The 25,030-nt window shown below is 39.6% G+C and overlaps 1 protein-coding gene across 3 annotated transcripts in view; it reads right to left on the bottom strand.

The window, feature by feature from the left end:
- banp (BTG3 associated nuclear protein) overlaps nucleotides 1-25,030 on the bottom strand; it is an 80,911-nt gene that overhangs the window by 31,657 nt on the left and 24,224 nt on the right. For 2 of the 3 annotated variants that reach the window (XM_088417199.1, XM_088417197.1), the window contains exons 11-12: nucleotides 20,124-20,168; nucleotides 5,581-5,721 (exon numbers count right to left, since the gene is read on the bottom strand). In XM_088417199.1, the coding sequence (XP_088273325.1) occupies nucleotides 5,581-5,721; nucleotides 20,124-20,168 (186 nt within the window). Of the gene's footprint in view, nucleotides 1-4,266; nucleotides 4,373-5,580; nucleotides 5,722-20,123; nucleotides 20,169-25,030 lie in introns of all 3 variants that reach the window. The other variant, XM_088417198.1, reaches the window with a different exon arrangement.

Raw genomic sequence — 25,030 nt, forward strand, 5'->3', positions numbered from 1 at the left:
CTTATATAAGGAATAGATCTTCCGCCATGTTGTCCGCTCGTGAAGAAATTCCAGAAGACACGCATTGTGGAAAATCTGTTCCGCTTGAACTTCACGCTGAGGGGCGTGGTTGCGGAAATAACATAATTTTCTTCAATTGTTCGGCTTTTCTGAATTTTTATTAAATGGCGGACCGATGATGACGGAAGACGGCGAGGTACTGACGACTGTCGGAGCAGTGAAAAATGATAAGATGCCTAGATAAGCTGCCCTTTTGAGCCATTTCCACCCTGTGGCTTTTGCTGCCGCTTCGCTAATGCACGGCCTTCTTCTCAGGAGCCCTGCCCTGCCCAAATGGCCTTGGGCTTTGCAGAGAAAAGATCCAGCAAAGCCTCTACAGCCATATTCTATTGGCTCGTAGAATGTCATCCAGCCCCTACCCCTGCACTCCTTCTCCAGCTCCTGGTACTTGGCGCATTTCTTTTCATTGGCTTCCTCAATATGCTCTCCCCAGGGTATCGTAAGTTCCACCATAATCAAATGTCTTGAAGCTAAGAAATAATTATTACGTCTCGTCGGAGGGATGTTGCCGCGATGTGCTGGGGGAACCTCAGCTGTTTTCCCAGGTCAATGTGCAACTGCCAATCAGGAGCAGAGTCCTGTTTTTATCTGTGCACATGCCCAGGGTCTCGCGCCAGCTTTTATGAAGGCGACAGGCTTCTTCGGAGCTTAATTGGTATTTGCTAGTACTGACTGCCGAGGCCATGGCTTCAGCAACGGACTGACTGACTGTCTGACTTTCTGTCTGTCAGTGGTGGGTCGTCAGAGCAAGGCCTTCTCTGCTGGCCTAACATAACCTGACATCATTATCATAATTACAATTAAAGTCCATTTCATTTTTTATTTGCAAGAAGTATTGGTATCAGGCTGATACCTGCCTTTTTCCAAGGTATCAGTACTCACGCCGGCGATCGGGAAGGCATACATGTCTGACAGGTGCCAATGTATTTACAGAAATTGTAAGTACGTACATTGTTGCATAAAGCTCATTTCACTGAATCACCTCGTCCAAACCAGCAATCAAGGCAAAGAATGTGTCCATCCCCAGCAGAATGAACAATGCAGCTTTAATGAGATCCCTGCTCAAATTTACCCGTACAAATCTTGAACACTCATTCTGTACAGCTGAAATTGTTTGTTTTATGTTTAACCTTCTGTTGAATAATGTTGCCACAGGTAGTAGGCTCGCATCATCATACAGTAACTGCTGCGAATCTGCCTTGGACTACCGCCAAAAATGGCCAATGTCCTCAATGTGTTCCCCTTCTTCTATATGTGTTCACGTTTAATCATTGAAATGTAAAAATTTGATTTGAAAGCAGGTCCCCAGGCTGAAGACAACACCCTTTTTAACAATGGCAGACCACAGCAGTGTTATTGTACAAGGTGCATACCGCACCGTATATTGTTCCACAGTTGGCGGATGTGCATGCAGTACTTCTTCACAAAACAACAAAACACTAATTGCAAGGCTGGCATAACCTCGCAAACCTGGCTATGTCATTTTTTCAGGTGGATCACATTGACAACGCTGACAATGGAATTTGTATTTGAATGCCCTCCGACTGTGGTTGGTGTGTGCGTGCAAACGGCGATGACTGTCAGGAGTGAGTCACTGCCAGGAGTTCCATCAAACACACCTGCAGGGTTTTCTCCCTGTAGCCCAGTGCATTCAACACAGCTGCATCACAGCATGTCAAATAGTTTTAGCGTTGCTTATTAAAGAGGCCAAGTAAAAACTCACATGGATGATTTTCATTGAAAATCTCAAATTCTGGCCATGATGAACTATCACAGCAAGGGTCTCCCTCTCCATTTGGGAGGATAACAATCTCATGGTTATACTTTTCAAAGACTGTTTTCGCATGATTTAATGATCATGTGCATTTCAGCTAGTGTGTTGGCACTTTGTGGTAGCTGGGTTAGACGAAGCAGGGGGTAAGCACAAGAACATTTTCTACAGATCACCACCATCTTGAGGAAATTGCACTCCATGCTGTGTACGACAGGGAAATTATCCAGTGCGGAGAAATGCAAATGCAGAGATAAATAAATCAAAACGTGCGAGTAATTTTTCAAGAACTTGTATAAATGCTACCATGTGTTTGGAAACAGATGACAATAATTCTCTCAATTCCACCCTGTTCAAAGAGATACATACCAGTGCTAACCTTTGGCTGAACTTTGAACTGTAAATCAGTAGTGTTTACAGTTTTGGACATGGAAACCAAACTGTCATACCACACACTGTACCACTCAGCTCCTTTTGTGGCTCATCACACTGATTCATGTTTGAAACTTCATAGCACTGCTTCAAGTTATTATTCTGAGTTAAACTGCTGAAATGCTCTTTAACTACTATGTTGTTCAAATCAAGGATTTTTATTGGTTGGTTAGATCTAAAGATGCGCTGACTATGAACGCACACTTGGATTTAAAAGAGAAAAGCGCCATTTGACTTGAGCACTGTCGGTAACCGATGCAGCCAAGACACATGTGATCCTTAAATTGAATAAAACGTTTAAACAAAATCTGATCAAAAGACACGGAGTCCTTAACAAGTGGTTTCCTTGACGACGTCTATGCCTGACTAAAATCAAGGCCAAGTGAAAGCAATGATCCGACAGCTTGATGTTGTTGCAGAAGAACAACAAAAAATGCTATCAATCACTTGAGAAAATTAAAAGTTGGATTGCTTGCACTGGTGAAGTATTTGAAATGCAGTGGTGAGTGTGGTTAGAATCATAGTGAGAAATATTTGCAATTTGCATGTGAAACATCCAGACAACTATCTGTTACTTATTTCACATCCTGATGGAAGTTACTAATAATTGTAAACCTGGCAGAACTTTGCTAATACAGTGGACCCCCATGTTACAGCGTCCCTGGCTTACGTTTTTTTTTTTTTTTTTAATGTTGCGATGTGGAATACTGAGCTTTTTCGTCCCCTATTTACGTTTTTTTCCCGGTTTTGCAACAAAAACAACTGTCACAACCCTAGGGGGTTGGCTGTGTTTGTGTTGTTTTGTCTCCATCTTCAGGCGTTTTTAGGCAAATGCTCTCATTTTCTAGCCCCGCCATCTGCCGTCACTCAGATGCTGGTCTGCTATTGATCTGTGTCACGACTCCCTCGGATGCTGGTCTGATATTGGTCTGCGTCTCGACTCCCTACGATACTGGTCTGCTATTGGTTGGCGTCACTTTCAAAAGTTCCTTCACTTGGAAGCATTCCAGGTCGCCAGGCAGCAGTAGTGTCACCAAATTCTGTCCAATCAGAAAAATTCCGCCTCTGACGTCACCAAAATCTGCATCTTTGGTGGGAAAAGTGTAGCGTGTGAATGCCGTATTCTGACAAAAATCAAGAACAAATGGGCCAACACAGATATCTAGTATTTGAGCCAGAAGGGGCCTCTGATTCAGAATCCGGCAATGAAAACCGCAAGACTGATTTGTCGGATGATGAAAAGACCGCGTTGCACTGGACGGCAGGACGAGGATGGAGGCTGCTGCTTTGATCAGATGCAAAATATTGATACTGAGTGTTTTTGTTGCCATCAACACAAACCAGCAGTGGAGAAAATCAAAGAAAATGGACTAAAAAGCTTAACTTTAATGGCTGATTTATCCACGTTGCCCACAAACCATTGCTCGTATTCATTTACATTATTGGCTTGATCAAGAAGTGCATGAATGCCCGCGCTCACAATCGGCTGTCTAATTGGAAAGGTTTTCTACAGTCCAGACAGTACAGTGTAGGACTGTCTTTTCTTGTTGAAATGTAACCCACTTAATTTCCCTGCTACTTTGCTGTTCAAAGCTTAATCTTCTTTGCTTTTTCAAGTCAAGCCTTTATTATGGTGCTAAATGCGCTGGCTAAGTTAACTTAACATGGCAAACTGCATCTTTTCCTGCCATCCCTTTTCAGTTGTGCTATTCATAATATATTTATTAGGCGCATAATGTACGTACATTCTTACCTATCACGTAAACACCACCTCCCTCCCTCCCTCATACACACACACACACACGCACACACACACACACGCACACGCAGTCATGAACACGCACTTTCTGGGTTGACGTGGTCAATCCAGCAGCATACCTTTTTGTTATTTTTTTGTATCAAACTTCTTTCCACATCGCCGCTGTCACGCACACGGATATACATACACACACGTGTATGTACATACATACTGGATTGATTAAGTGGTCAATGCATCAGCATACCTTTTTATTTCATGTATCCAACCTCTTTCCATGTCCGCTCTGTGGCTTTGCTTGTAGATAAGACTTTGGAGCGCGAAGAAAATGGTCCTTGCAAACTAGCAAATTCCTGCCAAACGGGAAAGTTTTCACCAAGGGTCCTGTATCCATTTTATGCAGCCACCTTTCTCTGATGAATTTATGTTTTGAATTATGAGGTTTAGGCACACAAAAGTAGTGCTCTTATTATTGGGACACCCATATGCTTTGCATTGTGCCATATATGGCTGCAAATATGGCTGCCGCCAAACGTCTCCGTCAAAGTTTCCGTAGGCTCTTGTAACCTTGCGCTAATAAAGCCAGTGTAATCAAAATACGATTGGATGCCATTTTTCCTGATGAACCGAACACATTTTTCCTTCCGCGCTACGGAGGTACACTTTAAGCAAAATATCAAAGTAGTTTCACCCAATCAGTCTTCTTGATATGTCAGCTTTTATAAATCAATAGGAAGCCAACATGATTTAAATATTTGCAGATATTAACGTTACAGGCATTGACCTTTTCCCCACGCTAATCGAGACGCGATTCGCAATTAAAAACAGAGTTGTGTGGGATAGGGATACCACAATTGCAAAAGGGAAACATCAAAATAAAAGCATACTACTGACACTGCACTGACTTCCATGCACTGTTTGTAGGCATGGGCTGGTAACCGTATTGACAAGATAATATTGCGATTTTGAAAGTCACGGTTAATTAAAACCATCTACATCAGTCAAAACAGGTACGTTTTTCCCCCTCCCGCGTCGTCTGCCTTAATGGGCTGCCGCAGTATACAGTAGGAGCCTCCTTTGGTTGCAGCAGCCAATCACATTGTAGTTGCTATTTATCAAAAAAGATTTCAAAATAATATCATTTAGAGCAGTAATTTCAATACTGTGATACCACAATACCATTCCTCCTATTTTGGACATATTGTTTTGGTTAAGTGTCTTCTGGCCAAAAATTTGCTGCATCTCTATAATTAAAACCAAACATATTTTGCTTTGTAAACACTGATTTTTAGGGCGAATACAGTTCTGGAACTGCATCCCTCCACAATGACACCCAATTAGTATTTTCCACATTTTTACAACAACCTTAGTACATTTCTGAGTTATACGAACTGCTCCTCCAGTTTCTTCCAAAGTCATTATAAACTTCAGTGAATTGTGATTGATTTAGTTGAATTTACTAAAGTACTTGGAATGTTACTCGGTGTCTGTGTTACTAAGCAACTTGTTTACTCTGGGTGCAAGAGCCTTGAAGAGTTCGTTTCGGCTGCATTTTATTTACCTGTACTGCAGCTGTGTGATCTGTGACAGGCGCAAGTTGAACGTACTGCACTTGGATGTCAGGGGGGAGAGATGTGCCCTCGACTGCTGCTGCCGCCCCTTCAGCTGACGCCACGGCGATGAGCTGAGCTCCCCTAAGTACCTAGAACAGATGGGAAGAGAGGGCAAAAACATGAATGATGAGTCATTTGGCTTTGACTTTAACAGAAAACTAACCTTCCAATGCCTTTCATCGACTTTATCCTGCAGAATGTGAAATGCAGCAGACTAACTTATGATCGACTGTGCAGCGCACACAAGAGCAAGAAAAAAGAGCCTCGTGAAAGCACACAGCTGAATGCCTCATTTATGTTCAGTCTGATGCGTTTATTTATATTAAGTGATCACAGGTGTCAGAATGGACATACTGGGTGTCACACAAACATATAAACTGTGGCAAAAAAAAATAAAAATAAAAATCCAACTGTTCTATGTGAAAGATACGTGCAACACAGTAATCTTAGCCCCTGGTTGGTTCTTTTATTTGTAAAGACAATTATGTTCAGTAAGAAATGATGGTGCTTTTTTTTGTAGTTAAAAAGGTCGTGCTAAGAAAAAAAGTGACTCATTCCAGTGCCTTACTGGTTCCATCAAATGCCCCTTGCGTGATAATTCAGAAGTCACTGGAGGTCTTCTTCAAAGTCACCATCCAGCTGCACTTATTGCTGAGGCTGGCTAAGACTCCAATAGGCATCACAAATGGCAGAAAAACCAAACCTCACTTGCACAGCGTCTCCCCTGTCTGATCTTTTACTTTGAACTCCGATAGTTCTGGTTTGGTTAATCATCCTGACAACCACCAGCTTTCTAAGTCTTCAACAAGCTAGTTTCATCAGTGTGATTTCTTCTGTGTCATCACCACCGCACACCAAATCCATGCATCCTGATGGAACTCATTAGCGAGCAAGTCTGCCTGACTAACCCAATCAAACAAGGGGATTGATTGAGGTTGAGACAGTCACACTTTGAATAAAAAAGAAAACTGTTAAAACTGGGTCAAATAAATCATGTTTGATTGTCAATAAATGGCGACTGAACAAAGGAAAATCTGCTTAAAAAGCTCATGTGGGAGAGGTTCTGGGTGGTAATGACTTTTCTGAAGAGTTGTTGACTTTACATTTAGGGAGAATGACATGCTTTATGATTCTATTCTGAGCTAAGCTAAATTTCTTGTGGCGTTAAACTTATGAAAACAAGAGGAAGTATGATAAAAGTGTCATTTTATGGCTCAGTTAGGCTAAAAATTTAGTCAGTTGGAACGTAGAAGGCAGAACCAGCAGTTTCAGTTTTTCTTCATTCTCCTCTACAAAGTGCTATTTTGTTTCTGTGGTTGTGTAACGCAAGACCAAAATGTTCTTCAGGTGTCAAACAACAAGTATCAAAGTGGTCCACTGTACTCAAAAACCATCAATTTTCTAGAACAACTTATCCTATCCAAGCTGACTTCGGGCAATAGGCGGGGGACACCCTCAACTGGTTGCCAGCCAATTGCAGGGCACACAGGAGACAAACAACCATTCACACACCCAATCACACCTAAGGACAGTTTAGTATATCCAATACACCTAGCATGCATTTTTTTGGAGTATGGGAGGAAGCCGGAGTGCCTGGAGAGAACCCACGCGGGCTCAGCGAGAACATGCAAACCCCATACGGGAATGCCGAAACGAGGTGGATTTGAACTCGGGTCCCTGAACTGTGAGACGGACGGGCTAATCACTGCGAGGCCGAGCAGCCCTGGTCCTCAAAATCAACACAGCTAATTGTGTTGCATGTTTTACACCAGGCAGAGAAAAAGACCCTAACCCATGTAGATACTGTGCATGCAAATATTGTACGAGCAAAGCTGTTTAGTGCCAAGCTTAAAAGGATCAGCAATAGCTAGCTAGTTTCAGCTCCAAGCACAAGCCCTTCTGAACAGGCCTCACCCAAATGGCTGAAATAATGCACATGAACCGTAAAATATTGCAGCTCAGAAGACGCAATATTGGCGCTAGATGCAAAACACTTGTTTTACTCCATCCCCGACTTCCATCTGAGAGTAGTTTGCATTCTCAGCTGTGTGAAGATGCACACAGAGGCTGAGAAAGACAGCTAGATTTGGAACACGAGGATCTTTGTAGGAACTTCAGTAGTGTATCCTGTCCCACGACTGACTCACTGTGTGAGAGCACATGATCTTTAGTAATCAGGTACAATGGGGTCATGAAATTCAATATATGATGAGTTGCAAGCCAAATTTGAAACTGTAGAAACACAAATATACAGTGGAACCTTGAAATGTCACTGGAACTGTACAAGAACACAATCTGAAAAAATACATATAATCTACCACTATTTGAATGATTTACATGGCAGTGTTTTTTAAATCCTTTCGTATTTTTTTTTATTCATTAAACCTTAATTTTTGCAGCTATCTCAGAACAGATTTTCAATTTCAACCAAACTGGCAACAGACAGCAGAGTAAAAAGGATATACAAAGCAGAGGACAAGATGAATACTGTATATATAATACACACACACACACACACACACACACACAATATATATTGTGTATATGTGTGTGTGTATATATATATATATATATATATATATATATGCGTGTGTGTGTGTGTATTTGTGTTAATTTCATTTTATTTTAAGTGTTCATGACTTTAATAAAGCAATCAATTCAACCATTTTAATATATTTTTCAAAATGTAATATTTTTAAAATTTGTCAAAATGTGTATTGTCTAGAATCGCTTGCTAACGAGCCGATGAAGCCAATTGGCAGCAACCTGTTTGGGGGAAAATGACCCAGTTTGTCATAAGGAGGTGCGCAATTTGCAGTTTTTATTTTCTATATGTTGGTTAATAAGGATGCTTATGTTTGGCTTAGGTTTTTGTTTGTTTTGTTTTCGTAAACATTTGCAATGGGGGTCCTTGGAAAATTTACTTTCTAAAAGGAGTCCCTGACTTCAAAACGTTTAAGGACCCCTGCAATACATTTAACAAAAAAATTACAGAAAATAAAATAAAAACCCAGTGTTCAAACTGCCACAATGTATGCATTCAATTTCATGTATAATTTGAATAATATTTAGGTGTGTGTGTGTGTGTGTGTGTGTGTGTGTGTGTGTGTGGGGGGGGGGGGGGGGGTATTTTTTTTAAAAGATTCAAAGCAAAATATAACAGGGTCCTGGAACAGATCATGGATCTCCTTTTTTGTTCTTGTAAGTTCCAAACCATTTTGCTTGAAGTACAAAGTGCCTTTTTACAGCAATGAAAGGTAATGTGTAGAGTGCATACTGTACTTCCCAATACAGTGGACATTTGACGAATACTGTATTTATTAACACATTTAGCTTGTGTTGTGTTTAAACTTGCTGTCAGCTATTTTGCATACGCCAACTAACAGAAGAAAGTGAAAAACTTGAATACTTGATGGAACCAAGAAAAAATGTTGCTTATACTTCATACTATCCATTTGCAGCTAGAATTGAAATGGCGCACTTAAAACGCAGCTTAACAAAAGGAATTTGGCTCACCGAGGTCCATTTGTCAGACACTCGAGCTATCATCAGGTCTTAAGTGTTTTACTTATTGCTGACCTCAGATTTTAAGAGAAGGATCCTCAAATAACATGAGCTCACAGGTGTGGCTCAAGTGCTATCAGTTCACCACTTTATGTAAAAGGCAGCAAACTATTAAGATGAATTTTAATAATGCGAGGAAAAGCGAAGAAACGAAATACTGATGCTGTAATGCATTGTTCCCTTAAAAAAATAAAAATAAAAAAAGACAGCCATCTCTACAAAATGACAGCTTAGCAGAAGATCTGATGTTCAAAAATAATATCCAGTGCAAGTCAAAGTTTGATTATGCTGTGCGTAATCAATAGAAAATAAAAGATACATTTACAGGCAATGGCCAGATGAGCACTGCAACTTACAAGTGAATGTCACCAGTTGCCATGCTTGTACAAAATCGCGACATAAAGTGGAACACTACACTAGCATCAGCAGTCACGTTAGCATTAGCACAGAGCCACCGAACATTGGGCTTTGGTTGGTGATGTATTAACAGTCAGACTTGTATTTCTTTTAAATTTTACAGCTCAGCTGCACACAATGCTTCTGTATGAGCTGAAGTGACACCATGAAGTTTTCAACTTCTGTCACGTATGTTATTACGGGGTTGACACCCAGTGTCCAAAATGAGGCACTACAAGAAAATGTATTTTGTTTAATTTTCTTTGCACTTTATGTCTTAGTTCATCTTGTATTCTGTACAAAATATGGGTTTTATTAAAAAAAAAATAAAAAAAAAGACCAAGGGAAATTTCCATTAATTTAATGCATTTTAAAGAAAAAATAATCATATTGGGATATAAAGGATGTGTGTGTGTATGTATATATATATATATATATATATATATATATATATATATATATATATATATATATATATATATATATATATATATATATATATACACACACACACACACACACACACACACACAGCATCTCAACCACCACGCTATGTAAGACAAAATAGATTTCCCTAAATAATTATTTACATGATGCAGACTGACATCCTAAAAGAGCTCAGTAAGAACAATCTGTGCATCAGATGATACCATGAGTCATCCACTTGCTGTCTGCGTGAGTGCTTGTGTTTCTCTTTTGCTTGCTGGATTCAAAGTAGAAAGGAAACCCCCATTTCACAAGAGCAGCCAGTCTTTAGAAGAAACACAACCCTATACACAATCAACATTATTTTGTGTTTAAACGAAAAAGGACACACTATTCTAGTTATTTAATTCCCAAAGGAAACATCTCAAAGGCAAAATAAGGAAATGAAAAAAAGAAACATTTGGACTTTGGAACGGCTGGAACTTCCTTTCAGTTTCACAGCTGTCAACATCTGTTTCTGCCAACTCTGGACAGATGTCCCGGCAGTAACACTATCTCCAGTTAGATAGGTGGGGTGGGAAGGCTTTTGGACTTTGTTTTGGCTGTAACTCTGCTGTAAAGATGCCCAAACATAGTCGTGTCCTGGGTGCTTGTTTAGTGCCGACCTGCAACATGAACACGCAGGCCTAAAATCTCTCTCTGACCGAGCTCATCAACGTTTTTTTTTCCACCCCAGACTGGGGGAAACATATGATAATTACAGCTATATGAACTGTGCATTCTTTCTATTTGGCTTGGAATTCTAGAGTATATATGTATGTCGTTGCTTGACAATGACCTTGTAACCTGACCCACAGGTTCTCATCTTCTAACATACTGTACAAGATCTTCACACATGCATCTAATTATGTTCTCTCCCTCTCATATTCCCACCAAACTAAGTATTATATCAAGACACAGGTTACCAGGACTTTATGATGAACCCGACATGACCCCAAACCAGACCCCGATCCAGAAACAGAAAATCAAGAAGGGACTGTTGACAAAAATAACAGCTGTAATTAAGTCATGCCCTTAAAGCCAAAAGGACGGAAATTCCACAATGGCTTTTCCTTTTTATCCACATTTGCAAATCCAAACCCTGCGCAGCTAACTAATTAAGGCAGTTTTATAGTTATGGTGCATTTCTTGATTTAAGACGATGGTTATTTTATGATTAGACGTATCTTTGGATATATCCCATTTTATTTAGCCAGAGAAAATGAAATGCTTGTCTCGTACAATTTGCAAGAAGCCTAAACCTGTAAATGCACATTGCATCATCTTCATAGTTCAGCTATTGACATTTCCTTTTAAACATTTGAACACCTGAAAAACTAGACGACAGTTTGCCAATTGCCATCATTTAGTGCAGTGGTTCTGAAGTGAGGGTACTTGAAGAAACTTCAGGGGGTACTTGAGATTATAATAAAACAAACAATCAACAATGAGTGAATGAATTAATTGTTTCAGGAAAATATAATTTCAGAAAACTCTTTTTCGTTCAGTAGGTTATTCAGTTTCATTATTGTAAAAACGCAGATTCTCCCCCTCGTACTAGAATGGTTGGACCCAACTTGTCATATGCCACCTCTCGTTATCTGTCAAATTGATTATTTATTTTGTGAACACATCTCTACTATGATCCCAAAAGAGGACACTTTATGTTGATTATTTTTTGTTAAAAATTAAGTTAATGATTTATTTTTGTGAACAGAGTTCTTCTGTAACTCCAAAGGTGGACGCTTTGTTAAATGTTTTATTGTGGACAATTTTTTATAATTATTTACTTTTTAGAACAGATCTGACACTTTATATTGATTATTTTTTGTGGAAAAATATTAATAATTAAGTTGTTTCTTATTGCTCATTACAAATTTCTTCTATGATGAACATGACAAAACATGACACTTTAGGTTGATTATTTTTTTGTGGACCAATAAAAATTTAATTTGAATGGGTCTAAAGTTAAAAAAAAAATCAGACACTGATGGCATGTTTTATTTATTTTTTTTTTTAACCCTTGCACTGTTAAGGGGTAGTTGGCAGAAAATATATTTAACAGAGGGTACATCGCTGAAAAAAGGTTGAGAACCACTGATTTAGTGTATCAACAGTAAAATGAACTTGTAACGTTGTTCGACACTTATTATGAAAAAAAATAAGGTTTCTATTCGATTTAATTTGGGCGGTTGTAACTTATTGCCAGCATAACATACGTTTTGTGTGTGTGAATTTCCCAATCCTTTCTCTCCTCTTAGCAGCTTGTTATGCAAGTTTTTGTTTGTTATTCACACTAAAATTTTACAGCTCCCCTTGTAGGCCGCTTCATTTTTTTTCCCACACATAATTCTAAGTCTTAACATCATCTGATGTTTGAACAGCAGGGACACTAAATCAAATTCTGGTTTGGGTTGTTGATGCATTTTCTTATCTTATTTTGCTCACTATAAGCTAAGACAGACTTATTTAAAAAGCAGTAATACAGGTTATGCATGTTGTCAAAATTATCCCAGTTCAAAAAATGGCATGGTAAAGAACGGAAAGAACATGACATCATATGCAAATCAACTGCTTCTTGTTGTGGGCATAACCTAAAGCAGTTTATAAATAATTTTCAAAAGCAAGTAAAGCAATTTTACTGTACAACAGCAAAAACCCTATGGTCCACATGCCTACATTTACAGTACTGACCATATTCAGTGTTTTGGCCCGTTGAAAATTTCCACTGCAACATTTGCAAAAATAAGCATTTTTAGATGTTGCCAGTCAGGCAGGTCTGCATCCAGCTTATGCTGATGTTGAGTCACATTGAAGTACGGTAAGTGGGAAACATCTGGTCCCTCTTACTCACACAGCCTGTAACGCTGAGTCCTGGCCAACTAGACGTAAGAAAACAACCAGAAGTGTAGCGACCAATGAATGATACACACACAAAAAGAATTTAGGATTCTCTAGCCCTGTATCTCCACGGTGCGATGCCACAAGGACACAAAACAGACTCCTACTCCTTTGAAACAGTATCCATCCTTAGGCCTCCCTGCTTATGTACATTCCCCTAACACTAAAATGGGTCATAAAGTATGTTCTTTGTACTGGAATCTCAACACACTACTTGCAGAACCGCAAGAGCAACCCTGAGCAGAGAGGGAAGCGACAATGAACTAACATGAGCTAGCAAGTTTTCATTTAAGTACAAATGAAAGTCTCAGTGTGCAAACTTCAGTTGTTAGGCATGTATGACATGTAGCAACTAACAATTGAGTCAAACTAATGTACACGTCCCGGTAGGCTGTTTCAAAAGTTAGGGTTGGGCAACACTTTCTTCTGTTTAATGTCTAACCTACTTCTCACACTGACCCAAAGAGTGATGCTTGTGAGAATCAGTCAGTTGCACATCTGCAGTGACAAGATGAAAGAGCTTCAACAAGAGGAGGTGAGGCTAGGTGTGTGGCCTCTGGACGTTTACATCCTTAACTCCCTTTGGTGGGCATATAATATTGCAGGTACATAGTTGTTAGTGCAGGCAGATGACAAGAACTGTGTGAAGCCTTTCACAGAGTTTTATTTTCCATCTTCAACAGCAAGCTAGGTTGACTTGTCTTCATACCCAGGTTTAGCTTTTGTTGTGTCTTACTTTATGTTTTCACAGATTTGCAGAGGAACATACTTGCTGGATAATATGTAGATATGAAAAGTGAATGGATCCTTTGAGGCCAATGTGTTTGAATAGTCAATTTTCAATTTTAGGTGGTATCTGGGACAGTGATGTCTTTTTCTTCCAATTCAAAATCCAACAAGTCTCAGTATTTATTCATGTGTGGCACAAAGCATCCCCTCCATTGTTTCTCTTTTTGGCTTTTCTTTCCACATCTTTCCAACAATGTCAGCCTCCTTCCTCTTTATCAGTCTCCTCTTTCATCTTCTAAAGCATTCATTTGGTCTGCATCAACGCAGCATAGCAGCAAAGGAGAAGAGCACTCAGGAAGAACAGTAAAAGACAAGAATATAGTTTCATTGGTCCGCCATCTGTTCTCATTTCTTCCACTGGGGCGGACTTAACTCAACGACTGCCATTTAATGCTATAGACATCAAAGATCCCTTTTTATTGTGCTGGCATCAATAGTAAATTTATTCATTGTGAGTGACAGCCATATAAATCAAAATTTCATTTAACTGGGTTGGGTCGTGTTTGAGTTAAAACTGAGCTAACTAAAACCTATTGAGCTATTAATTAAAACAAAGGGGACCTCATTACTGAATACAAAACGTATGCATTTACATAGAGAAGGTGACATTCCATGTCCCAAGAGCTAGGTTCCACAGCCGGGAATTGGAGCGCCAAGGTCCCTTACCTTTGGCTGCCGGCCAGCTCACTTAAAGAAGAAAAAGCTCATTGGTGGCAAGGCCCATTGGGTGGACGAGATCTGTTCAGAGTTCCTAGAGGCTCTAGATGTTGTAGAGCTGTCCTAGTTGACACACCACTACAATATCACATGGATATCTGGGACAGTGTCTCTGCATGGGCAGACTGGGGTGGTGGTCTCCCTTTTTAAGAAGGGGGACAGAGGGTGTGTTCCAACTATTGAGAGATCACACTCCTCAGCCTCCACGGTAAGGTCTTATTCGGGGGTGCTGGAGAGGAGGGTCTGTGAGGAAGTCAAACCTCGGATTCAGGAGGAGCAGTGTGGTTTTTGTGCCAGCCATGTAACAGTGGACCACCTAACTGGTCTACATGTCCCTCAGGGAATTCGGTGAGGGTTGCTTCAGGCATATGAGGTACTGAACTGAAACCCTGTTTGGGCTGTTTCGTCCCTGAACCACTGAGGTCAGAGTTTGGTATCTATTGCAGACAGTAAATCGAATTTGTTTGCATTACATTTATGGACAGAATTTGCAGCAGAGTGTGAAGCAGCTGGGATAAACACCACCACCTCCAAATGTGACACAATAGTCCTCAATCAGAAAAGGGTGAAGTGCCCCCTTTTGAGTCATGGAGCCCCAAATGGAGGAGCTCAAGTATTTTTGGGTCTCGTTCACAAGTGAGGGTACGATGGAACGTGAGATCGACAGGCGGATCGGGGCAATGGATGCTGTGATGTTGACTCTGTACCAGTCTGTCGTGGTAAGACAGAGCTGAGCCCAAAGGTGAAGCTCTCAATTTACCGGTTAATCTACGTATCTGCCCACACATATGGTCACGAGCTGTCGGTCGTGACCAAAAGAACGAGATCCCGACTGTAGGTTTCCTCCGCAGAGTGTTTGAGATCTCCCTTAGAGATGGGGTGAGAAGCTCGCTCATTTGGGAGGGACTCAGTTTCGAGCCGCAGCGCTTCCGCGTTGGGAGGAGCCTATTGAGGTGGCTCGGTCATCTGGTCAAGATGCCTCCAAAACGCCCTCTTGGTATGGTGTTCCGGGCATGTCCCACAAGGAGGAGATTCCAGGGAAGACCCAGGGCATGCTGGAGAGACTTGTCTCTTGGCTGGCCTAGGAATGCCTGGAGATCCTCCCATGGAAGCCCGACAAGGTGGCCGGGTAGAGGGAAGTCTGGGATGATCACATCATTTGCAAGGGTTAGACATGCAGACATGCAATGTTGAGACCACCAAACTGGACCCCTTCAACGTGTCAGTTGCGCCTAGAATTTCTTTCTGTAAAAACAATGAACAGAATCCCTGAAAAAGAGCAACTGTGACGGAGTCCAACCTTCACTGGAAACAAATTCCACTTAATGACAGCAATGCGGACCAAACTCTGACATGAGCGGTACAGGGACCAAACAGCCCATATCGATACCCCATATGCCCGAAGCAACCCCCCAGAGAACTCCCAGAGGGACACAGTTGAATGCATTCTCCAAGTCCACAAAACACGTTAGACTGGTTGAGCAGACTCCCATGCACCCTGAAGGATCCTGTCAAGGGTGGACAGCTGGTCCACAATTCCACGGTGGGAACAAAAACAACACTGCTCCTCCTGAATTTAAGGTTTGATTTCCTGAGGCAGCCTCCTCTCTAGCACCCCTAATAACCCATAGCCTGAGGAGTGTGATCCCTTTATATTTGGACCACAACTTTCAGTTCCTCTTCTTAAAAAGAGGGACCACCACCGTGGTCTGCCAATCCCGAGGCACTGTCCCTGATATCCAAGCGATGATGTATGTAGAGTAAGTAAAATGACCTTTTGAAACCTGACTTAAATCAACTGTAGAGAAGTTTAAGCAATGTGATTGAATAAATCCAGAACGTTGAAAGCAAATTTCCGAAAGAGACTACCTGGCAATGATTGTGGCCTGGACTGTCAAATGGTAGATGCCATTTAAGATGTATAACTATAAATGCTTTCAGTAAATAGATGAACAGAAGACACTAAAATGGGTTTAAGAAGAATACAGCCCCAGGGAAAGAAAAAGTAGACGCGAACGCAATGTGATGAACTGTTTGGGTTAGGTTATGAAATCATAGCCCCCATGCTCTTTTGTGACATCACACACAGAATGCTTCAGGAAGAATTCTCTGTAATGAATGGGGGCATTCCATTATCAAAGTTTTTTTTCTTCTTTTTTTCAAGACGAGAGAAACGATGACCTCACTTCCAGAGGCTCTGACTGGCCATTGCAATGTTGTTATAGTCAAAATAAAATGTAAAATGAAATAGCAAGTTGTATGCTATTTGAAATTACCAACAGCAAACTGCTGTTCACTTCATCAAAGATGTGCAATTATATAACTTCACAGTATTATATAACAGTATTACTTTGTCATAGGCAAAGTTTTTGTTTGTTTGTTTTTTGTTTGTTTTTTTTAATATAAAATAATCCCTTTGGAAAATTTCTCTATTGTATGCACTCTGGTCTTCCGAATCGCGCTTATTGCTCTAATAACAATCTGTGTGGAAAAATAATTACCCACAATAGTGACTAATTCACCAAATAAGTACAATACAAAAATCAGCAATGCTGTGAAGCTGCAAAAATTGAATCCAAATATAGCGCAGGACTGTATTTAAGTTTACGTTGATAGGTGAGAACCATAATTTATGTCAGCCTTCATGTTTTGTCTGCGATCCAGATTCAAGAGATGACCTGATGTAAAGTACCATAATTTGTATTAAAAGCTCAAATCATAACGAGTGGAGAAAAAAGCCCCTATCAATTTGTTTTGGAACAGCTTCTTGCTTTTCAAACTAAATCAGCAGATACGTTTTAAAAAGGAAGTAGCTGTATAAAAGCTTTTTATTGGACAATGCTCAGAAACGCACTCAAGGGAAGCCTTTTGCACTTTCTACATCTCGCATTGCAGGATCTCATGGTGTAATATCTGCAGTAATGCTAAGCATGCACAAATGATACATGCAGAAGTTTCAAACTGTGCATCTAATTAATGCATGATTGTCAAGGCATTTATGACAAGCTAAGCCTGATACAAATGGACTCGAGCAATTGAAGCCCTTCACACTGGACAAACCACAATCACAGAAAAAGCAGCAGAGGAATGCTTGTACTCAGGCTAAAAAAGAAAGCCATTTGAGGACATTGTTGCATTTATGTGGCAGAGATGAAAAGAATGATTCATGGTGAGACCCTCGAGCAGTTGAAAAACCACTACAACACCAACAAAGACTTTCAAAACAAATGCAAACACAAATTAATTGTATGGATGACTGAGAGCTTCAACTGAATAAAGAACTGAGCAGCTGAAAGCGGGTATTTCCAGATGCAGATTCAGGATGCAGCTTAAGATCCTAACAAATGACATCATTTTAAACATTTTAACATACTATGTGTAGTGAAGGGTGATAATTTGCTTTCACGGACTCTGGGGCCATTTCTTCTCTCCAAGTTATAGCCATACAATCACATCAGCCGCTTCATTGAGAGAAAGCAAGTGTTGACTGATTAAATACAAAGTAAATATGTTGTCATTGTTGTCTGACTTTACACAGTCAAAAAAGCACTCTCTAAAGCACACTCTTAAGTTAAAAAGAAGTTTTTCACAAAAGCAACTTCACCTACCAACCTCCATTTGCTTTGTTGTAAGAAAAAAAGTTCACAAGTAGTTATTTAGAAAATGTAAACAACCCCACAGAAAATAACAAACTCAACTAACAGACAGACAGCCTGCGCGAGAAAACTGAAGCCACAAAAGCTTTGCCTCTGGACCAGGGGTGGGCAATAATTATCCAAACAGGCCACGTGAGAAACTCAAACTCTGTTGTCAAAATGAATGTGCTGTAATGTCTGTATTAGAAAACCATAAATTGTATTCTTGTGATAAGCAATGGCTTGTTTACTCAATAGTAAACAGTACATGATGTCATTATGTTTTTCTCCAGTAATGTATGAGAGCTGATTTCTGGCTTCTTGGTTTGCCTTTTTGTTGTTGCGTTTAGTGACAGCAGGGGTGTGTATTGCAGCCTTGATCAGGTAGCGTAATTACGCGCCGCGCATAGCTCCAACGCGTCTCTCGACGCGTTCATTGAGTCGTTCGACATGTGATCGCGCCCGTCGCACGAACTCCATTGACTACAATACAAAACCGTCCGCTCTTCACGCTCCATCTGAACGCGGCATTAGGGTGAGAAAAGCTGAGGCTTTGTCATGCAAACATGTGGGGAAACATTAGCCCCTGGTGGTAGGATGACAAAGTGCTTTACTAGACAATCAAAAAAGTGCTTGACTTTTTAAATGTTAATATCGCAGGGGATCCACTTCATTAATCGTGGCAGCCAATATTGTGATGGCGATTAAAATTTGATTGTGCAGCCCCACTGCCATATGAAAAAAACTATTGAGATACACTTTTCACATTGAGTCAAGACCAGTGACGGGACATGAAGTACAAATACTTGAACTGGTTGATAGTCACTCGCAGGGCACACAGTGATGTACAACGAATCACGTACCCAATCACACCAAAGGACAATTTGGAGCATGGGTGTCAAACATTATACGGGTTGCGGGCCAGTTCTGGCCCGAACTGATTAAATCTGGCCCGTGAGATGATTTTGTAATGTAAAGTGTAAATGAGCTGAATTCCTTTTTTTTTAAACTGAATTAAGTTGAATTGTTTTATGATGAATAATCATGTTGACTTTTTTATGATTAATAATGATGTTGTGCTTGTACTATTTTGGTAGGTTTTAAAAAAAGAATAATAAATCTGAAGTTACTGTCTTAATGTTATATAAATATATATACCATGGCTTTAATTTTCCTGCCCCCTTGGGAATAGATTTTCCTTTATACGGCCGGCAAGCAAAAACAAGTTTGACACCTCTGATTTAGAGTGTGACCATTTGGAGTGTCCGATACATCTACCTGCCTTGCATGTTTTTGGAATGAGTGCCTGGAGGGAACTCATGCAGGCTCGGGGAGAAGATGCAAACTCCACACAGGAAGACCAGAGGGCTAAAATTGAACTTGGGAATGTCAAGCGGACATGCTAAGTACTCTGCCACTGAGCCACTTTTTCTTGAACATAATTGAATTGACATAACAGAATTGTGATCTTTGGATTGCGGAAAAAATACTTTTTACTTTTTATTTTACTTTAAAGTACATTTTAGAGCCTGAACTTTTACTAGAGTAGATATTTGGGTTAGCATTTTTACTCTTATTCAAGTTAGTTTTTACAAGGATGTCTTAAAGAGTCAAGTAAACAATTTGTGTACTTTGCACATCACTGGTCAGGACTTGAATAGTTCTTTCCACCGAGTCAGTCACAGTGTCAACTGGCTTGTATGATCCCCCCCCCCAAATGGTAAAGTTCACCCAAGCTAAAAATCTGCACTTTGCATTATGCTACATTGTGAAGATCTTCTGAAAATGGATGAACTCAGCCTTGGTCTTACTGTCTACTGTTACTAATGATGTTTGAGACATATTTGTCTCGGCAATACCAGTGTCCACATTTGTCTATTCATTGAAGGGAAAGATAAAAACAATATCATCAACCCAACACTCTTTTTCAACACAAAACAAAGGAGTGTTATAAATGTTGTTCTCATACACAGGAAACTTATAGTGATTCATTTCTCTGACCCCTGTATAATTCAAGGTCTTACCTGTCCATCTTGGCCAACGTGTACTTGGTGGATTTGGAGGTTCCCCTGAATAAAAAAAAAAAATGCTATGAAATCAACTGCAAGTCCCAATTGATTAAAAAGGAAAGTCCTCCAAGCAAACAGGCCCTCAAAAGATCCCGAATACAAACAACATTTTACATACTTGTCCGATTATATAGATTTTAAAGGAAGATAAGGGCCTGATCATGTTTGATGGGATTTTTAAAATATGTTATAAAATGCTAAGGTGACACATAAGTTTGTTTTTTGTTTTTTTTAAAACTTGCCACACCACACACAAAATATAATGACAGAAAAATATGTCAATAATAGTGCAGTGCAACAAACGCTGTATGAATTCTCATTCTGCAATTGCCATTCGAATTTTAGCTCAATCAGTGATACAAATATTGTTGTACACACACCAACTATTCTGTCATGTCTGGTTGACTTCCGGAAAACAAATTCCAACTTCTACGACCATCATAAAAACTTTAAACATCCACAATGACATAAACATTAACGTACCAAATGGATCATATTCGTATGTGCTATATTTAAACATGTCACAATTTTTTTTGCTCACTAATTACATTTCACATGTTTGCAGCACAGTCTGAGACGTCGTATGGCGAGAGAACAGTGTAATCTCTCAAACAGCTCATTTCCTCTTCGAGCATGCTAACTCAATGCCTTGATGGAAAGCGGTCTGTTCCTAATGAAAACATATTCTGTGTGAGTGGCAGTTGGGAGAAGTGGGATTCTGTTGCTAAGCTTTGAACTCTAAAAAACAAACATAATCATGAAAAATAGGAAGAGGAGAGGAGAAAAGAAAATCTGAGTTCAGCCACAAAGTGCAGGAAAGACTTTAAAGCTTTTCTGCCTTCAATACTCCTGGTTTCGCTCACTCAACCGTCATCTTCTATGTGAAAAAACCAGGATAGGAAATGTGAAAAACACGTGGTCAAAGAGCCAATGGCTGCTGCAGAAATGTCAAGCTATACACAGTGCACAGTATGCAATTACATCCATGTATATTTACAAAAACTGGCTTCTTAAAATGAATCCCTGCCCAACTACCTGACAAAGTCATCTTGAGTGATGTTAAGGCAGAAATTACTCTTCAACTGTCATTGGGCTTTAAATTTTAATTTCAGATGCCAAGTCGGGACTGTGAGCACATGCAGGGATGCCTGGTGGGGGACATGAGACATCTGGGATTTACACGCAAACAAAAGTTATAACTCCATGAATAAGTAGGCGGGTATATAAACATGAAGGCATGCAACAGCAACATCTGTTTTTATTCAAATCACTAATGACTTTACTTTAATAGTCAGCTATTACTGAAGTGTTTCACCCAAATGTAGTATTCTAGCAGAAGACGCAATTGCAGTGGACGCAAATTCATAAATCTTCTTTCATTGATTTGTCACATTGTCAGTTGAATTTTTAAGACTATGACACAAATGACACACTAGCAACAAATGTAGCAATGATCTACCATGTAAATGTCATCATAGGGTGTTTATTCTTATGAAGTACAGAATTGAATTATTATTCAGAAAAATCAATCCTGAGAAACAAGTTTATAGCAAGTCACTATATAGTATTAATAATCCATAAATACAATATTGGTTAAAAAGGTGAGTGGTTGACTGAACAAACCGAACAAAAGAGATGATTTCATTATATGCTGTTTTCTCACAAGGACACACAATCACAAACGTTTCAGAATAATGTTGGGTGTTGAGATGAGAACATTAAATATTTCAAATATGAAGTCCTATATTATTCATCATCTCATTACCTCATTTTGTCTGTGTTTGCAAAATAAGTGTCTTTGAGTACCGGTACTTTTTTTTTCCAGTGCGACCGACTATTTTTCTATGTTAAAGCTACAACTATTTTTTTTCTTTAAAGTGGTGGATTCCTCCATTCACGTATCTCTGAGCATTCTTGCTTATTGCTGCGCACACACACAAGCCCCCTGGTCTACAACGTCCCTTAATTCAACTTACGGCCGTGACCTGCAACGTTTTTTTTTGTTTTTTTTTGTCCCCTCTTTACGCCACTTCTCTCACCTTGCGACACATCCAAGATGGCAGTCGGTGTGCATGCGTGATGTTATTGGTTGGCGTCACGGTCAAAATGGCCGCATGCTAAAGACTGGAGCTTGTCTTGAGTGCTTTAAATTACTTATTTATGGCGCATTTTACTGCTTAATTCAAACTTGAATGGGTCCCAAGATTGCTAGTGATTTTAAAGAGAGAAGTAAGAAGATGATTTATATGTAAAAGAAACTGGAGATAATCAAAAAATACTAAGAAGGCTAAGCTAGGCTAGGCTATCCTCACTATGGTCATAACAAGCACTCACAGTACTCAAAGGGAAATAAAACCTTTCTATATTTTTTATTTATGATTTTATTTAATTGTATAAATGTATATTATACATACATAGCAAGTGCTATAATTTTTTGATACTAATTTTTAACATGTATATACAATTTGGATGTCTTTACCTGGAGTTTTAAACGCATTAGCTATTTAACAGAGCCCTCAGTTTAGGAGATTAATCCGTTTCGCGGTTGGACTCGTAAGGCGAAATCACCGTATGGCTGGCAATCTAAACTAATGTTTAATAACTAATGCGTGTAAAACCCAAAGTAAACAAAAACACGTAAGGCAGGGACACTGTAGACCAGGGGTCCACTATGCGTGTGTGTGTGTGTGTGTGTATATATATATATATATATATATATATATATATATATATATATATACATATATATATATATATATATATATATATATATATATATAAAGAGAGAGCTAGATGTATTGCAATATATTGGGCAATGTGAGAAAAATAAGAAATAAAAACAATAATAAATAAATAAAAATTAAAAAAAATGGCATATATATTAATGACTGAACAAAAAGGAAATTATTAGAATGAACAAATTCTATTCTTTTTTTAGAAGCTACACATTGTTGACATCTATGATTCAGCGCATATTAAAGTCTTGTCTTGTCTGGCTCGCTCGATGGTTTGGAGTCGGAGCACAATTCGTACTGTGACATGCTGCTAGATGTTTTGGCTAAATGGTGACGTCGCATGTGTTTGTTGTTCCACCGCTTGAACATACCATTTGTTTGCAGTGGTAACAATCAGCAACTATGTCCACGATGGTGTGGTCTGTTTTTCATTTTTTTCAGGCCAAAATGTGTCCATATGTTGGATTTAGAGCTATTATTGGGGACCACTATGTACTTTTCTTCTTTTTCTGCCATTTTTGCTCTTCAACTGTAAACAGATCTGTGACGTTTCTCGCATTTGTTATAATTGTTCAAATACAGTGAAACCTTGAGATACGGTCACGTCTGTACAGGTTTTTTTCTTCATGTTACGAAAATTACTTAGCATATAAAAGAAACAAAACCAAATAAAACAAAACTTGAAATCTAAAATTCCAATTTGAATGAAACGCAACATGAGATTCTTCTGCTCATTAATGTGGCTGCTCGGACATAATTGCGATTCTCGGGAAGATGGGAACACATACAGGAGCTTACTAGAATGACTTGGACACTGCGCGGAACAGCAGAAACGAAGAAAATGTATCTTTGTATCATTAAGTTTTCTTTTTCTGCAGGATGGGTTTAAGGTTTAAGGTTTCCTGACCCCTGGCCTGGACAGATGATGAACGTCTCCCGAAAGGTATAAGAACAAATACAGTGGTACCTCGGTACTCGACCATAATCCGTTCTGAGGTGGTGGTCGAGCACCGATTTGTTCGAACACCGAAAGCAATTTTCCCATAAGAAATAATGGAAAGTATGTGTGCACAAGTAAATGTGCACAAGCAGTACATGATAAAGATAAAGATAAATAAAGCATTATAAACCGTTTTGTATAATTTACTTACGTTTTGGAGAGTGGTTGATGGCATACAGGAATGGATGTGGAGAGGACGGGAGGGAGTTACTCCTTCCATGATGACGCTAGCTAAATGCGACGCGAGGTACACCGCGTTCATATTTTGCTATAATTTCCTTTTTCGGTTCAATAGTGGTCCTCATTGTTTTCCTCTTTGCCTTCCCCTTATCACTGTCTTTCTTTGGACCCATTATTAAGGGCTAGAGCAACACGAAAAAGTTTAAATCCGGGAAGAAATACTCGAACAAACGTCTTACTCCGCTGGCGGTCTGAGTTGAACTGGCGCTTACCCGCTGGCCGAGAAGGGCCGAGGAACGCGTTCGGGTCGGCTCGGCTCGGCTCGGATCGGCTCGGCTCGGCTAGTCGAGCACCGAAAATCTGTTTGAGGTCCGATGCATTATCTACTTGAATTTTTTGGTCGAGCACCGATTTGGTCGAGTATAGAGGCGGTCGAGTACCGAGGTACCACTGTAAATAAAAACATTGACTTATATTACAACTGAGCTAAACTTATGTGTTAATTAAAATCATTCTTGTTGTGGCATATGGAAACCAAATGCTACCAGCCATGACTAACAGACTTCTTCATTTTCCATTTGCCATTAGTCATGGCTTGGAAGACAAAAAATTTCTACAAGAAGAATTGCTTCAGTTTTCTTTCCTTGTATACTGCCCAATGCACTTGGCTTCTGTACTCCATTAAATGGAGCACTCTGAATAACCAAACTCCACATTTGAACAACAGTCCAACTTTATGAATGGCATGAGTGAAGCAGTGCAAACTCAGTGTAAAGGAGCCCTGGGAATTTTTTTGGGAGACAGCTTGAAGTCTAAATACACATCACACCTGAGTATAAGTCTAAGGACCGTCCAGAATACAAATTAACGTGTCACTTATTGTGCAAAAAATATGGTATTGCTTCAAATAGAATGTATTTTGTTCTTCCTACACTACTTGCACTTTT

Source organism: Hippichthys cyanospilos, chromosome 6, assembly GCF_059441005.1.
Source record: "Hippichthys cyanospilos isolate Australia breed blue-spotted pipefish chromosome 6, RoL_Hcya_1.0, whole genome shotgun sequence".
NCBI lineage: Eukaryota > Metazoa > Chordata > Actinopteri > Syngnathiformes > Syngnathidae > Hippichthys > Hippichthys cyanospilos.